The sequence below is a fragment of the Zychaea mexicana genome, assembly GCF_025766255.1.
Source record: "Zychaea mexicana strain RSA 1403 chromosome Unknown BDB00scaffold_18, whole genome shotgun sequence".
NCBI lineage: Eukaryota > Fungi > Mucoromycota > Mucoromycetes > Mucorales > Lichtheimiaceae > Zychaea > Zychaea mexicana.
In genome coordinates, this window is record NW_026516681.1 from 367,959 (window position 1) to 383,749 (window position 15,791).

Genomic DNA, 15,791 nt, shown 5'->3' on the forward strand with positions numbered 1-15,791 from the left:
GGGGAGTATGTTGGTTGGTGTTGCCCAAAAAATAGAGAGGCCGCCCTGGATTGAATTTAACCCAAATGAAATACGAGCTACTTTACAAAATTCTTGTCATACACTGATATAAAAGCGGTAAAGCACGGATGGAGAGCGCAAGAGAGAAAGGGGGGGGGGGAGTTCGCTTGGAGCTTGAGTAAAGAAGTGAGTGATCCAATAAGCCAATACACAAAGACGCAATGGGCCAGAAAGAGTGCTCAAAGGAGAGGAAAAGAGAGAGTTTCTGGGTTGTCTTTCTTCTCTCCTTATTTCCCACAGCACCATCGCCATCAGCAGATACTACACTGCTAACAGAGTCACCAGAAGCATGGTTGTTACAACAGCAAACCCAGCTGTCAACCTACGGCTTCTACCTCAACATCGTGGTGCGCTCTCCTTTTCGTGAGTGTATAAACGGCTCATATACGCACACGCTCTTCGGCAGCGTCGTTTTTTCTTATGTGGGCACTGCCTTTCTGGGCTGCTTTTCTTTGGGCTCCCCCTGCATGATAGCCATTTGGAGAAGTGAAAGCGAAGTGTAAAAACGCCTCTCAAAACACAGCACCAAGTGGAAAGGCAAACAGAAAGAAGGTTTCCATGGATAGAGCGATTGCCCACGTACGCACTACCCACACAGGCAGGCAGGTAGGCAGGCATATATATGACATCAACAATCATGCATTGAGGCGCCTGAGAAAATAATCGGGCCCAAGGTAAAATGAATAAATAAACTAAAATACAGGCGCATCCTCTTCCTTTCTTTCTTTCTTGTTTTACTCACCTTCTCCATTTCCCTGTATTGAAGACTCTAATCATGACAGCATATCGTCCTGGATCACCTTACCGGCCCGGATCCCCCGGCGGTCGTCGCCCGCAGTCGTCTTCATCCGCCCACACCAGGGTTGAAGAAGAACTGCACGAGCACAACGGCATCGACTATGAAAAGGCAAGTCATCCTTTTGTCCTTGGATTTTTTTCTTCTTCTTCACTCTCCTTTTTAGACACATAAAGTTCAGTGTCAGTTCGTACTAACGCGGATCATGCGACCCTTTTTTTTCACTCATGGGTTCGTGTTGGGCGATGGCCAGGTTTCAATCAAGCACAACCCATCCGTTCCCGTGCTCTACGAAGAAGCGCTGACGCACGAAGTTGGCTCAGTGATCTCTTCTGCGGGCGCTTTATGCAGCTACAGCGGCGCCAAACGTGGCCGTTCGCCCAAGGACAAGCGTATCGTGCGCGAAGAGAGTTCCGAAAAAGACATTTGGGTAAATGCAATACTGCTGCTGTCGTGAATGTGCATACGATAACGCTGTTTTCTTTATATTAATAACACATTAAACTGCTATTTTCTAATGAAATGATGTCACTACTACTGCTACTCAAGTGGGGTGAAGTGAATCTGGAGATGAGCGAGCGAGTCTTCTTGATCAACCGTGAACGTGCGATCGACTACCTGAACACACATCCACGCTTGTACGTCTTTGATGGCTTCGCCGGATGGGACCCCAAGTACCGCAAGAAGGTCCGTGTGATTGCCTCCAGAGCCTACCACATTTTGTTTATGCATAACATGCTGATCCGTCCGACGGAGGAGGAATTGGAGAACTTTGGCACCCCTGACTTTACCATCTTCAATGCTGGCGAGTTTCCAGGTAGGACATACCTCAGCCATCTCCGTCGTTGTTGCTGTTATCTCATCCTATCTTACTGACGATCGATTTTTATATACATAGCCAACCGATACACCACGGGCATGACGTCCACTACCTCGGTCGCTGTCAACTTTAAGCGCCACGAAATGATCATCCTCGGCTCCGAGTACGCTGGTGAAATGAAAAAGGGCATTTTCTCTGTGATGCATTGTGCGTAACTCCGTTTTGCGTCATACGCAGTCTAGACGGCATTTAAATTAACATGCTTGCTTCTTCCTCTAGACCTCATGCCCAAGGCTGGCGTCTTGTCCCTGCACTCTTCAGCAAACGAGGGTCCCAATGGCGACGTCTCACTCTTCTTTGGTTTGTCCGGCACTGGTAAGACCACCCTCTCTGCCGACCCCAAGCGTGCCTTGATTGGTGACGACGAACACTGCTGGTCCGACACTGGCGTTTTCAACATTGAGGGCGGCTGCTATGCCAAATGCATTGATCTGTCGGCTGAGAAAGAACCCGAGATCTACAATGCGATCCGCTTTGGCTCCGTGCTGGAAAATGTTGTGCTGAACGAAGACACGCGCGAGGTCGACTATTCGGACGACTTCTTGACCGAAAACACACGCTGTGCCTACCCGATCAACTTTATTCCAAACGCCAAAATTCCATGCATGGGTGGTCACCCCAAGAACCTGATTCTTTTGACATGCGACGCCTTTGGCGTTGTCCCGCCCGTCTCCAAGCTCTCGTCGGATCAGGTCATGTACCACTTCATCTCAGGTTACACTACCAAGGTTGCTGGCACCGAAGACGGCATTGTTGAACCCACGCCCACTTTCAGTGCATGCTTTGGTGCTCCGTTCTTGATCTTGCATCCTCAAAAGTACGCATCCATGTTGGCCGAAAAGATTAACCAGCACAAGACAGACGCCTGGCTGATCAACACCGGTTGGATTGGAGGCAAGGCGGGCGTCACCAAGCGCTGCCCTCTCAAATACACACGTGCCATCCTCGATGCCATCCACAGTGGAGAGCTGGCCAAGGGCGAGTTTGAGACTTACGAGGTGTTCAATGTGGCAATTCCAAAGAAGGTCGACAATGTCCCCGACGAGATCCTCCACCCGCGCAAGGCTTGGCAAGGCTCGCCCGAGGAGTTTGATACCTCCCTGAAGAAGGTCGCTTCAATGTTTGCAGAGAACTTTGAAAACTTCAAGGACCAAGCTGCACCTGAAACATGTGCTGCAGGCCCACAAATTTAAAGAAAATCGAAAGGGAGTGAATGTGTGTTTTTATAATAAAGATCTATCAACTATAGCTTTTCCTTTTTATGAAAATTACAAATTACCGTGGGGTGGTTTGGGGAAGAACAATTATTGTGCAGGGACACCCAGCGCCGTCAGCGTATTGCCAACCATGATCAAACTGCCTGTCGTCAAAACTTGCACTTTTTGTGGTGATGTTTTGGAGTAGTCGGCGATCCATCCCACGCCATCCTCAATCGTAGGGACCACATGCACTTTGTCTTGCCCAAATGAAGGCTGTCGCTCCTTCCACGCATCCGCCAATGTCTTTTGCATAGCGACCGCATCGGCATTGGTTACCGTCATGTTTTTAGTATCTATAGAAACGGTAACCAAGGGGTCCGGTCAGCCTTGAGCTACTGCGTAGTATCGCATACATACCGAAAGATCGCTCTTACCTGCTGTGTAGCCTTTGCGGAAGGTGACATTGGTAGTGAATATCACATGATCGAACTTGACTTCTGGCTGGATTTTGGCAATCACATCCAACAAACGAGGTCCATCACGACCATTCGTGCAATTGAACATCAATATCCGTGATCCCGACTCGCCGTTATCTTGTTCTTTAACCGTCTCCTGGAACCAATTCGCACATACTGCCAGACTTTCAGCCGTGTGCGCGCCATCCAAATAATACGTGACGTCCTTGGCCTTGTCGCTATACTGCGTGTCGCGCACATCCAATTTCTGACCACGTCCTGGCCAAACCACCTTGGCCAATCCCGCCTTGAACTCTTCCGGTACAGCCTCGTCTAGCTTGACGCCTCGACATCGTTCCAACCACACTCGACACAACTCGACGGCCGTCAAGGCGTTGTATTGTTGATGGACACCTGCCAAACCGACCTTGACATCCTTAAGATGCTCAATATCCTTGGCATGCAAAATCGTCAGCGGTGCATTTTTCTCCTGTGCGCGCTGTTCAATCACAGCCATGGCCTCTGACACCTGTTCAAATGCAATGACGGGCGTGTTGGGTTTGATGATGCCAGCCTTGTGCCACGCAATTTTGTCGATTGTGTCACCAAGCACATTGACATGGTCTAACCCGAGCGCAGTGATGCCACACACGATGGGGTTTTCAATGATATTCGTCGAATCATACTCGCCGCCAACACCCACTTCAAGGATAGCCAAGTCGACATTTTCTTGCATAAAAGCATGCATCGCTACCAAATTCAGCATTCTAAAATAGGCCGGTTTGTCTGGATGCTCTCGCATCATGCGTAATAATTGTCGCGCATCATCCGTGTCAATATGGGCCAGTGTGTCGGCTTTGGTATTCTCGAGTCGTTCCCAGACGTCTTGGGTATACTTTGCAAACAGCTCTTCGCTGATAGGCTCGCCATTGATACGAATGCGTTCGCGCATGGCGACCAAGTGAGGCGACGTGAACAAACCCGTCCGGATAGGTTTGTCAGCACTGGGATAATGTTTCAGGATCGATTGTGTAAGTGCTGAAGTAGATCCTTTGCCCTTGGTGCCCGTAACATGGATCATGTTAAGTTTATTGAAATCGCTTGGCTTGTTTTCCATATCAAAGAATACATCACGAAACAATTTAGAGTTGCGCCCACAGCACCTTATATAACACAAATAATAAAACCTTAAGCTTTTACGTTTTTGGTTGCTTACCTCGTATCCTATACGCTTAAAATAAGCGCGCATCTCGGGCAAACTGCGGTCATTCATCCGAGGTCCTAATTTACGCAGCTGATCCAGTGTTGCGGCATTGGTTTGTGTAGAAATGATCTTTTCCACTGCTTCCTAATGGTGTATGTTTTGACATGGAGGGAGAGAGAGTAAGAACATTAGTGTTATAAACAAAGCCAAAGAAAAGAAAAAGCGAAATACATACTTCATAGGTGAACGCCATGGCAGTATAGGATCTCAAGCGAAGTTGTTGCCGTGGTGCAAGAAGGTTTCGCAGTGCGAGCATATAGTATTTTTTTGTTTCCGCTGTTGAGTATTTAATAGAAAGTTGCCAATTTAGTTCTGTGATGGGTTGATGGCAGAGAAGCTTTGATCTCCTCTAAATCTTTCCCACTATTCCGACTCCGGAATCATTATACAAAAGAAGACAATTTTTCTGAGCAGCTTTACATTACTAAATGGAGTTGCTATCATATCGATACCATCATATAGGCTGATAAATGTCTATCTTTACAGCTTCTTTGTTGAAACTGTAGTCTAGTAGCTACACCTGTTTGTTAAAGTAAAATTCATATCAACTGAGGACCATCATGCGGCACATCATCTACGAGAACATCGATTGGCGCGGAAGTAATAATAATCGTCGCGTCCCCATATCTTCTACCGTTGACAGCGTTTCACCACATCACAAAAAAAGTCAGTTCCCTAAGAACTTTTTCGTCTTGTCGGGATTCGGAAGGAAGAACCAGACAGCAAGCATTGCTATGGTTAATCCTATACAGAACGGCGGTAATGTGTTTTCGACACCTTGGGCACCTATCATTGCACCAGTGGTATATGGAAATACAGCACCTCCAATACCACCAGACTTTGATTTTCACATATCATTAAGTTTGCCATGGCCAAAAAAGAGTACTCCATCTCATTGTGATGCCTTGAATATACTGCTCCATGTATACTTACCGCTTCAATGAATCCAATCGAAACAGCATAAAGATGCGGCGGAAGTGTCATGCCAACTATTGACATTGTTGTTGGAAACATAGGGCCATATGCCACTCCCATGAGAGCAAGCGCTTAAAAATTACATAGTCAATACAACTTTCATGTTTATATAGTAGAGTTATTGAGTAATATTTACCTATAGCACTAGCAACAACAGTCGGTACGAGCCAAAACAGCAATAACATACTGAATGCCAACATCAGCAAGCAATATACTGATCGCTTTTCACCAAACTTGAGCACCAAATAACCCAAGCATATCCGTGCCGCCATAACACCACCGTAATAAATTGACATTAGTCGAGCCATCAAAACAGTATCTGTGCTTCGTGCAGTAATGAGAAAAGTGTAACCCCAGCTGCCCAAAGTCACTTGCACGCCTACGTAGACGAATCCAAACATGGCTGCCATAACGGTAGGTCGACATGTCAATGCTCTCCAAATCATTTTGTGTGTGTCTCTGTGAGGGATATCGTCGTCTTTGTCATAATCATAACCATTGCCGTTACTATTGTTTATGTGCTCTTGAATTATTTCCTCTTTGTTTTCGGTAGAATATCGATGATGATGTAGTTGCTGCTGCTGTTGTTGCTGTCTTGCTTGTTGGCATCGCTCTGAACGTGTTTTCATGTTACGGAAAAAGTATGCAATTGATCCAATTCCAATAAATGTCATTCCAGCCAAGTATCCATAGGTGGCTCTCCAAGATATGTTATGTTCAAGCAGCGCAGAAGCCGCAAGCGGCGCAGTCATGGCACCGACACTATGCATAGCTGAAAAGATATCATTTGAGGTGTCGTTTATATGAAGTAATAAAGTATAATAAAGTATTTCGCCATTAGAGAAAGGGAGAAAGTAGGTCGAGGAAAAAAATTATAACATACCATGCAAAAAATTCAGGAACACTGTACCACGGGGTGATTCGCCACATATAACGTTCGCGGCAGTTTCCATCAATGGATATCCAAATCCTATTGCAATATACGCACAGCACATGGCTGGAAATGGTACTGCCATGGCACATACTAAATATCCAATAAATAATACTGTTGCTCCAATAACGGATGTGGTTGTTTGTGATGTTTTTCGAATCAAATAACCGTTGAGAAACGCAGCTTATGTAGATATAAAAATAGACAAACTTCATTTTTAATAATATTATATCCTAGGGAAAGCACCCAATGCATTGTAGACCACTTGAAGAACAGCAAGAGAGATTATTATTCTCACCAAGAAATGTACCGGCAGTCGTGCAAGGGAAAATAATTGATAAGACAGCTTGCGATATACCGTAATGAGCTTTAAGACTTGGGACAATAATGCCGAAATTGCCTTCATTGAAACCAATGATCAGCATGATATAAAATGATTGCAGCATATGTGCTATCGATAATTTTCCATCTGGTCTGTTCGTTGCTGTATTATTTCCTGTCGCCATCGTACTTGTTCCATTCTTTTTCGTGGTATCCTCCGCAGTCGAATCCTTTGTTTTTGATAGCTCAACCATGTCTTCTAACTGGTGTTCTTCTTCTCCTACATCATAGTACTTTTCGCTGAAAGGTAATTTCTGCTCCTCAAGTGGTGGAGACATCAACGGTATATAATGAAGAGGAAGGAGTGGAAGAAAAAGGGTGGCATCAAGATAGAATGCTGCTACATACTCATTCATGTAAACGCAAGCAACACTGCAGGGGAACTGCATATCATGCAGCACAAACGCCCCGAAAAAGGAGCTACTGTTGTCACTTGGAAAAGTCTTTTGCATAAAAAATCAAAACTCCGTAGTTGTGGTAATACTGCATGTAGTGAGCGCAGACCAACTCCAGTGGTTCATCCATTACTATAGTCAGTATGTGCCTCTCATGACAGGTGTAAGTGACGGACATTTTTTACATATGTCCTGTAAAGTATGAGGTGATCAAAGAAACTAGCTACCACAAAGTCACACAGTTAAATTAAATTTACAGAGATCGACGTGTTCTTTTAGTGCGGAACAACGCTCTTGATGCTGAGCGCAATGATATTAGGCATTGCTATTGTATTATATATATAACAAACAGCTGGTAGTAGCTGCACTTTTGTGTAGTATGACCCTTTCCTATTAAACTTATTAAAAGTTCGTTACCATTTTTATTTACTGCAGCCCACTAAAACCACTAAAGAATGCAAGTAATGCTGATGAAACATGATCCTTTGCAGTACTAACAGGAAGACAAGACAGCCTGTCTTATATATCAGCACCTTTTATTTGTCACTTGTCCTATTGCGAGGATTTGGAAGGAAAAACCAGGCTAAGCATCGTAAAAGGCGTTCTAATACAAAAAGGTGGCGCCGAACCCCTCGATCGTTTATCATGGCACCTGTAATTTTTGGAAATATTGTAGCACTAATAGCACCAAGCTATTATAAAAGTACATTTGTTCTCGTTAACAATATTGTTGTTACATAATACATAATGATTTTAATTGATCCTATATATTATACAATACTGCAGAAATTAATCTAAAGGAAGTGTCTTCTTGCCCACGATTGATATTGCCGTTGGATATAGAAAAGCTATCGTCATTGCAAATATTACAATTTTGGAACCATAAATGATGATGTACATATCTTCAATTAAATGCGTCTTTACCTGTAAAACTAGCTACTACGGTTGGTACGAGCCAATAAAAATCAACATGCACAGTACCAATAACACATAGCAAAATCCAATTCGTTTCTCACCAAATTTATTTGTAAAATGGTCCAGCAATAAGCATCATGCACATAAATTGGTGCCTTATGCAGAAGATAGTCGTACCATCGCAACAGTATACGTGCTTCGCAAAGTTATCAGAAACGTGATGTAATTCCAACCATTCATGGTGATAGTCGTGCCAAAGAAAACATAGACATTAAGGCACCAGTAACTACTATCAAATCTGTCAATGCTGTCCAGGCTGCTTTGTGCGTAGTAGTAGTGATCGTGGTTGTAGTAGCTTTTTGTTTCTCTTTCTTTCTCCCTCTGTAGGCGTAGTGCGAGTCACCATCATCATCGTCATCATCATTGTTGCTGTTGTTGTCGTATTCTCTATTTTGCTGATTTTCTCGATCGCATCGTCGTCGTCGTTATGATCCTTCGTTGTCCCCGAGAATGTCGCCACATTCGCGAAATAGTAAACGGTTGACCCGATGTTGACTATACGCCAACCTTGATAAGTACATAAAGTTAATTGCATAAAGCGATTTATGCTCGAGTAGAGTCAAGGCTGCCAAAGGTGCAATAAGAGCATATAGACCATGCGTAGCTAGGTCCAAAGTAATAGAGAACTAGCAAAAAATGCCATCAGCGTTACCTATAAGTGATAATCCACTTGATCAGTGTCAGAGACACCGTCAACCTTAGTAGCTTCAATCACGCATACATACCATGCGAAACACTCAAGATTATGGTACCAAAATCCATTTCGCCACATACTACGTTTGTAGCCCCCACGGGCAATGTGTATCCAAAACCGACCGTAAGCACATATACACATGGCTGGAAACGGTAAATGAAAAGCGCGAATAAAGGATCCAATAAAAGCACAATTGAAGCAATAACGACAGTGATCAACTGCGACGTTTTCCGCAGCAAAATTAGTCATTCTTGAAAGCGGCTTTCAAAAAAAAGAGGGAGAAAAACTTCGAGCAGACCATTTTTATTATGTATGCATAAACTGTTCTTACTGTATCTTTGTTAAGTTTGCAATTTTGTTATTATAAGAGTACCAATAATGAGGTCCAGAAAATGATTGACACAGTGGCCTGAGATACACCATAGTATGTTTTAACGCTGGGAATAATAACGCCAGTGACTCCTTCGTGCGCACTGATAGCAAACATAATATATAATGCTTGTAGAATGTGCGGTATGAACATCTTTTTGAATTTCGTCGCATCCGTTTCCGTTGATTTTGCTGTCACTGCTGCTACTACTACTACTACCTCAATAGCATCATTGTCATTTGTACCTACATCCGCTTGCTCGATAGGAAGCTGTTGGATCGGTGATGCTGTGTCTTTCTCGCTGATCACAACTTCTGCCCCATGTTGCTGCTTTTGGCTATAGTGACGATAATCTCCTTTTACGCTTCGACCTGACTTTAAGACTAGTGTATAAAAAGATAGAAAGCAAGAAAAGTTTAAATTACAAAGAAGAAGGCGAAAAACATATTTATAGAAAAAAGCATCAAGTAAAAGAAAAGAAAAGAACAAATTTGGCACAGCTCGTAATGAACTTTCATCTGCAGTGTTTTACTGTATGCAGAAACAACGATATAGAAATTATGATGCCATTTCGTCAGCAAAAGTTGGAGTTATGATGAGACTCAATTCGAGGATTACTTTCGAATTACTGTATCGTTTTTAATTCACCACTACTGATATTGCTACTATTTGCTATGTGCGAAGGAATACAGTAGATCCTCTTAAGAAACATGAACACGCTTCGAGAAATGTGTTGCAGTAATAACGTATGGTGTTTTGCTTACTAAATAAGCTAGAAGATAGTTGTTGACTTTGTAGCAACTTTTCTGGTAGAGCGATACAGTAATTATGGAGTATAAGTAGCAGAGAAACTCGTATATGAGGAATATAATAAATGTGCAGAAGCGTCATTCTTGCTTGAACAATATCGCGGCTATGGCTGTTGCTGTTGTTGCTCGTTCTCCTGTGCTGTCCTAAGCACCTGTCGATTATCCCAATCCAACACCAGCCAATAGACAATCAGATCGTCAAGGGTAGAGATCGGCTGAATTCGCTGGGAGATGCCATCACTTTGTTCCTCTTGCTGGCTCTCTACTCGGTTAACTGTAGATGAGAGTAATGACAATGATGGTATGGCGCGAAGAGCATCAACTGTTTGTTGCTGTTGTGCTGAGCAAGAAGAAGAAGGCTGATTTTCTTGCTGCCGTTCCACGTGTTGTAATGAGTGATTGGTGCCATTATCTTGAGGTCGCTGCACTTGCTGGTATTGATTCAGTACTCGATTCAGTACAGGTAGAAATAGATTACATCGCTGCACTTGCTGCTGGTAAAACCGCTCAATAAGAAACATGAGCATTAACAGGTCCAGTTGATCCATCAGGAATTGGGACAGTTGCCGTTGCTGTTGCTGTTCTAAGCGCGTCGCTGCTGCTGAGCGACTTCTGCCACGTGCTCTTGTGGGTCTAGATCTTTTGCTGCCGTTGTCTGCACTTATTCCTCTGGTATTGATATTGCTTCCATTGATATCGTCAAAGTCTTTTATATTCCGTCAAAAGCTATTAGATCGCGTGTATAGATCATGACGCGCGTTTCGATTTTGGTGCTGAACACGTCCTTTCTCCTTGTGTGCCTCTTTCTTTACAAAACCGGTAGAAAAATTGAATAGGAAGTTTATTTATACCGTTACCGCCAACACGCTGTCTTTTTTGTTTTTGGGCCCGTAGTGGCTGTTGTTGCTGTTGACGTTGACGTTTTGGGCGCTGCGGTGGTTGTTGGTCTATTTTTGCCCCAAGACCACGACCACTGCCAGACATGTTATGAGCTTACAACAGCTCTTGCGTGTGTTAGAAAGAAAATGGAGAAAGGAAAAGAGAAAAGAACAATATGCTTTGATAGACGTGTCAAAAAGGAAATTCCAGATATGCGTCTAGAATATTGTAGGCCAATAGCGATTAAACTTGTTATTGTTTAATCCCAATTCTGTGGTTTTCGCTCTCCCTTGTATATAGCAAATAGCAAAAACATTTGGGCAGCAGCAATAAAATACGCGTGAGCTTTGTACCGTGCGGTTAATGAAGTACTGTGGTAATTGTAGGTGCATTACAGCCATTATTAGGTTCTGACCGTGGCTTCAGTACATAAGCAGCACCATATCAATAATCCCTCAAACATGGATCACAATCAAGAAAAACCCAGAACCAACCCTTTTGTGTACACATTGCTCTGTTTTCGAGTTAGTCAACACTTACTTTCGATCTAAATATCTGAGTTGAGTGATTGTACTTGTCAAAGAGCATAAATTAATTCCAACACAGAAAATGGTGACACTGCATCAAGAAACACACTGGTCAATGCAAAGACAACTCTTTATAATCGGAAGACAACATCCATCATCATGGCATCCAAACCCTACGTTGCTCATCCTTGCTCATCTTCATCTTAGAAAGATCTAATATCCAGCGTGTCCGCGATTCGTTCATCAGTTCATCCAAACGAAAGTCTAGACAGCATTTCCAACAGTATATTAAGGGTTATAATTTCATTCAATAAATATCATCTCGTATTTGACTTTCACTGTATTTCATATTGTCTTTTATTTTCTCTTTAATTTGATCTCTCTTCTCTTACCCATCAACAACCGCGTTTATCACAGCACCCCAAGAAGAATCCTTATATACATTAGTAATCACCAAATATAAGTTAGCAATGGGAAGAGGAAAGACTATCACCATACGTAACAACCTTCTCTCGATCACCTTTACACAATTTTTTTTGTAAAGAAAAAAAACCTTCATTGTATCAAGGAGAATCGTTTCTTCACCGCTATTGATCCTCAAGCTTTTGAGGCAGAATATCTTGTATTACCATCGAGCTTTTCAAGTCCTTAATTACATTGTGATATATTTATTTTTTCCAATAGTGCTCTTATCGTATAACCATCATCCATGCTCATTACTACTTTCGAAAAGCTTCCTAGCCATCAAAGCCATCAGGAGCATCAGGATACGATTGCTCTTGGAGTCTCAATATCGTCTTTAAGAATGGAAATGCAAGCCGACGATGCAAATGAGGATAGCATGACAACGGCGAATACATCGGCAGCAATAGTGCCCCCTGAAGATGCGCTCGGTATTGAAAAGAAATATATTACACACATGGCGCAGTCTTTCTATAATGCTTGTAATTGCGGCGTCAACGACGAAAACATTAAAATCGCCATTCACACTTTAAAGGCTCACTACGAGGTGACCTGGTTGATTTCTCGCTTATTTCTGTATGCGTTACTCTAGGAACTTTACACGAAGGTGAATAAGATAAAATGCGTCACTCGGGAGCCGTCACAATGTTCTGTTTTAATTAAACTAGGAACTATCTTATATTCGGCTTTTTTAAACAGATTTCTGATTCAGAGAAACTACAGCAGTTATTGGTGCCATGGCTCAATTTCTTGAGTTTCTTGCTTGTCTTTTTGCTGTACCAATTCCAGCCATATGTAACGCCCAAGTTTTGGTCGGTTTCGCTGTTTGGTGTTGACTCTAGGCATGTTACCGGTACCCTGGTTTGTTCCGATTGTGGCTGCCAGTGCTGCAGGTAAAGCGCACCCCTCAACCACTTCTTTTCAACAGCAAGCCAAGTAATAGAGTGAGTCATGATTGTCTAACAAGAGATATCGCGTAAGCTTCTTTGCTTCGTAATAGCACTTGCTAGAATGGAAATGGCACTAGAATGTCTGTTTCCTGTAGCTATCTTAGTAGCAAGCAAAAAGCTACCTGCTGTACATTTTACGCTGTGTCGCTGAAATTTATTGCTGCGGTAACATCTAGAGCCTTTAAATTTTTATTCCTAGATTCAGTAGCCAAGATCGATAACATATCAACATAATAATTTGGTAGCGCAGGATCTGCAATACAGGATTTTGCATTTGATACCGCTGTCGGCCTTCTATTTCTTCGTACTTGGGAGGAGCATTCTTGGGTATGGGGGTGGGTGGTTTTTGGTTTGTTGGACGATTTTTAGTTTGTGAGACAACGGCTTTCGTAAACGGGCTGGCTATTTTTTGTATCTGGGCAACAGCTTGTTCGTACCTGGGTTACCAGAACTTCGCAAGTGGGGATTACTTTTTTCGTACTGGGCAAGAAGATGTTCGTTACTGAGCAACTATGTTTTTCGTTCCCGGGTGTGCAAATGTTCGTTAATGGAAGTGCTTATTTTTTGCATGGGGCAAGCAGTAGTTCGTAACGGAGTCAACTAATTATTCGCACCGAAGAAAAACAAAGTTCGTACAGGAGAAATAGCATTGTTCGCATTTGGCATCTAGCATTCGTAAATGGAAAGCAAATATTTCGGAACTGAGTTAAGTGATGATACGTCGACGCCGTTTGACGCCAGAATCGGATGTGTTGGTGTTCATCCGAATGCCTATGTATTACAAGGATCTGTCGGTACCCATTTCCGGTACTTGAAGAAACCAGACCGACAAAGTAAGAAAAAACTTCAGCTTACAGGAAAAGCGCTTCAAAAAAAAGTACCGTTGCCGTTGCCGAAAGAGCTTAAAGAATCGCTTGCTGGCCTACGTTCGTTTACGGATGATGTCAAGCTCTTGCAGCGAAAATGGGTCCCTGATGACTATGAAATAAGCATCCTAACCGCGAAACTGAAGCGTCTTAGCTTAAAGACAACTAGCAAAAAGCGTCTTAATAAACCAGGTACAACTTTAAACATGTCAATATTTGTTTACAGTTCCATGTTTCTACCTTCTACATTGAGATGGTCTGTGTTACCAACGACACTTTATGGATACAAAGATACTTCAATAAACATTAAGCACTCTCTTTTTTCGCCTCCTCTAAAAGAATTTTGTATTCTATATCATGAAAGCACGCCAACAGCAAAAGAAACCCAACGTCCCTTTCACCCCAAGAGCAACAGCAAAACGCTCTCGACAACCACAGCCAGTAGTAAGCATTAGACGGTCACTTCGGCTGATCAAAAAAGCTATGACGCAGATACAGTTGGATAGTAGCACCGAAACTCCTGGTATACCTGGTTCTTTTTTTAACATACGTACATAACTAACAATCTCTCTAAATCAATTTGTTATTGTACTAAGCTACAGGTAGCACGACCTCGATTCCAAACGAGAATATCGAGATGGAGGAAGAAGTAAACTTTTGTCCGCTCTGAGGAGCTGGGCAGTTACGAAATTGTCAGCTATCCTAGCGAACCTACACGGCTTAGGCAGGAGAATGATGGCATTAGCAGTGATACTGATGACGGCCACGAAGTTGATGATGAGCATCAATTGCGTTCGATCGATACGACAGTCACTCCTATAGATACTGATGAAGATAATACCAGTCCTTTACAGTTTGCCAGACGTAGCCGCAAACAAGTTAAAGCACCCAAAATTGCACAGGGCAAAAATGCGCTGCACTCGTCAGATATTAAAGACCGGGCTCTTTTCTTAAAGTTGTGTGGAGCGACCAACAAGAAGGCATCCGACATGTTAGGACTACAAGCGAGCACCATCAGAGATCATGTTCATCGATTCCAAACGCGAGATGGTAACGCCGAGCCTATCAAACATAAAAAGACACGACCATCAAAAATTACAGAAGCTGGAAGCAATTTTCTAGTAAAGACCGTCGAAACAGTCAACACTGCAACCCTCGAGCAGCTACAGGATTTGGGCAGCTATTAGCTGTCTCAACAATTCACCGTCATCTCGTACACAAGCTCCGTCGAAACCATGGCCAAGAAGAATAAGAGCACCCACACCATATACAGTTTGAATAAACAGAGCCATCGATTGGGATGATTTTGTGACATATAATAATACAATGAGAATAGTACTAGTATTAACGTATACATTTCCTTCGATACTGTTTCTTTTCTAGTAACCAGAAGAGTGTGTCATTCGCTAAAGCTCAGAATACCAGTAATATTATCCTGCTTCAAGCGGCGGTAACTGCGTTTGAAGTAGAGCTTGACTGATTTGGAGAGTGTCCCTTGAAAGCTGTATTATTTAGACTGCACTACTGTAAATTATGCTTTTGGTTACTGTATTATGTAACGAGGCTGTGAAATCTCCCATATACCTCCCAGTTATGTACATACACCGACGCAATTGCTTCTATTGGTTGAAAAGGAATCTGCGTTACTTTTTTGTTTTCTTTTTCTACCATTTTTAGTTGCTATGGTTACATTTTATCATAACAACAACTGTATACGGAACGATACAAACAACATGAGACGTAATAAAAATGACTTTGGGTGACCTTCTTAAACTAATGCTGTATGTGTTTTCCATATGTAGCAACGTTTAGCAACAGTTCAGTTTCTATAGTAACAGCCAGCTTACCATAGCAACGCCACGACCTCAGAGCAACAGCGCTCTATACAGTTAAACTGTGATAGTCGAGGACAGCATTGTATGG

General features: G+C 42.8%; 6 protein-coding genes across 6 annotated transcripts; 3 read left to right on the plus strand and 3 right to left on the minus strand.

The window, feature by feature from the left end:
* The first annotated feature begins 146 nt into the window (after positions 1-146).
* On the plus strand, positions 147-901 carry BDB00DRAFT_812210 (uncharacterized protein). Its single transcript, XM_053122681.1, has 2 exons — positions 147-734; positions 827-901. The coding sequence occupies exon 1, from the start codon at positions 222-224 to the stop codon at positions 561-563; it is 342 nt and encodes a 113-aa protein (XP_052982124.1). The 5' UTR covers positions 147-221; the 3' UTR covers positions 564-734; positions 827-901.
* On the plus strand, positions 783-2,971 carry BDB00DRAFT_812211 (phosphoenolpyruvate carboxykinase [ATP]). The gene is made up of 5 exons (XM_053122682.1): positions 783-967; positions 1,110-1,286; positions 1,406-1,673; positions 1,755-1,883; positions 1,956-2,971. The coding sequence occupies exons 1-5, from the start codon at positions 836-838 to the stop codon at positions 2,927-2,929; spliced, it is 1,680 nt and encodes a 559-aa protein (XP_052982125.1). The 5' UTR covers positions 783-835; the 3' UTR covers positions 2,930-2,971.
* Positions 2,972-4,996, minus strand: BDB00DRAFT_812213 (Mur ligase). The gene is made up of 4 exons (XM_053122683.1): positions 4,830-4,996; positions 4,607-4,738; positions 3,370-4,495; positions 2,972-3,288 (listed from the first exon to the last, which is right to left on the minus strand). Exons 1-4 carry the CDS (start codon positions 4,908-4,910, stop codon positions 3,041-3,043), a joined length of 1,587 nt encoding a protein of 528 aa, XP_052982126.1. The 5' UTR covers positions 4,911-4,996; the 3' UTR covers positions 2,972-3,040.
* Positions 4,997-5,354: 358 nt separating this feature from the next.
* Positions 5,355-7,015, minus strand: BDB00DRAFT_731644 (major facilitator superfamily domain-containing protein; the record flags this gene model as incomplete). Its single annotated transcript, XM_053118324.1, has 6 exons — positions 5,355-5,492; positions 5,588-5,700; positions 5,766-6,107; positions 6,264-6,401; positions 6,513-6,743; positions 6,859-7,015. Coding segments are annotated over 6 exons (1,119 nt in total), but the record flags the coding sequence as incomplete, so codon positions are not given.
* A 3,273-nt stretch (positions 7,016-10,288) lies between these two features.
* Positions 10,289-11,168, minus strand: BDB00DRAFT_870084 (uncharacterized protein; the record flags this gene model as incomplete). Its single annotated transcript, XM_053126666.1, has 2 exons — positions 10,289-10,890; positions 11,036-11,168. The coding sequence occupies 2 exons, from the start codon at positions 11,166-11,168 to the stop codon at positions 10,289-10,291; spliced, it is 735 nt and encodes a 244-aa protein (XP_052982128.1).
* Positions 11,169-12,299: 1,131 nt separating this feature from the next.
* On the plus strand, positions 12,300-13,187 carry BDB00DRAFT_786087 (uncharacterized protein; the record flags this gene model as incomplete). Its single annotated transcript, XM_053120578.1, is given in 4 exon segments — positions 12,300-12,599; positions 12,752-12,945; positions 13,098-13,167; positions 13,179-13,187. 4 exon segments carry the CDS (start codon positions 12,300-12,302, stop codon positions 13,185-13,187), a joined length of 573 nt encoding a protein of 190 aa, XP_052982129.1.
* Between the last annotated feature and the right edge of the window lie 2,604 nt (positions 13,188-15,791).

Coding starts and splice junctions, on each gene's coding strand:
- BDB00DRAFT_812210 (XM_053122681.1), top strand. CDS start 222: ATGGGCCAGAAAGAGTGCTCAAAGGAGAGGAAAAGAGAGAGTTTCTGG.
- BDB00DRAFT_812211 (XM_053122682.1), top strand. CDS start 836: ATGACAGCATATCGTCCTGGATCACCTTACCGGCCCGGATCCCCCGGC. Junction 1,674..1,754: donor CAATGCTGGCGAGTTTCCAG/GTAGGACATACC, acceptor TTATATACATAG/CCAACCGATACACCACGGGC. Junction 1,884..1,955: donor CATTTTCTCTGTGATGCATT/GTGCGTAACTCC, acceptor TTCTTCCTCTAG/ACCTCATGCCCAAGGCTGGC.
- BDB00DRAFT_812213 (XM_053122683.1), bottom strand. CDS start 4,910: ATGCTCGCACTGCGAAACCTTCTTGCACCACGGCAACAACTTCGCTTG. Junction 4,496..4,606: donor TTAAGCGTATAGGATACGAG/GTAAGCAACCAA, acceptor ATGGAAAACAAG/CCAAGCGATTTCAATAAACT. Junction 3,289..3,369: donor CCGCAAAGGCTACACAGCAG/GTAAGAGCGATC, acceptor CCGTTTCTATAG/ATACTAAAAACATGACGGTA.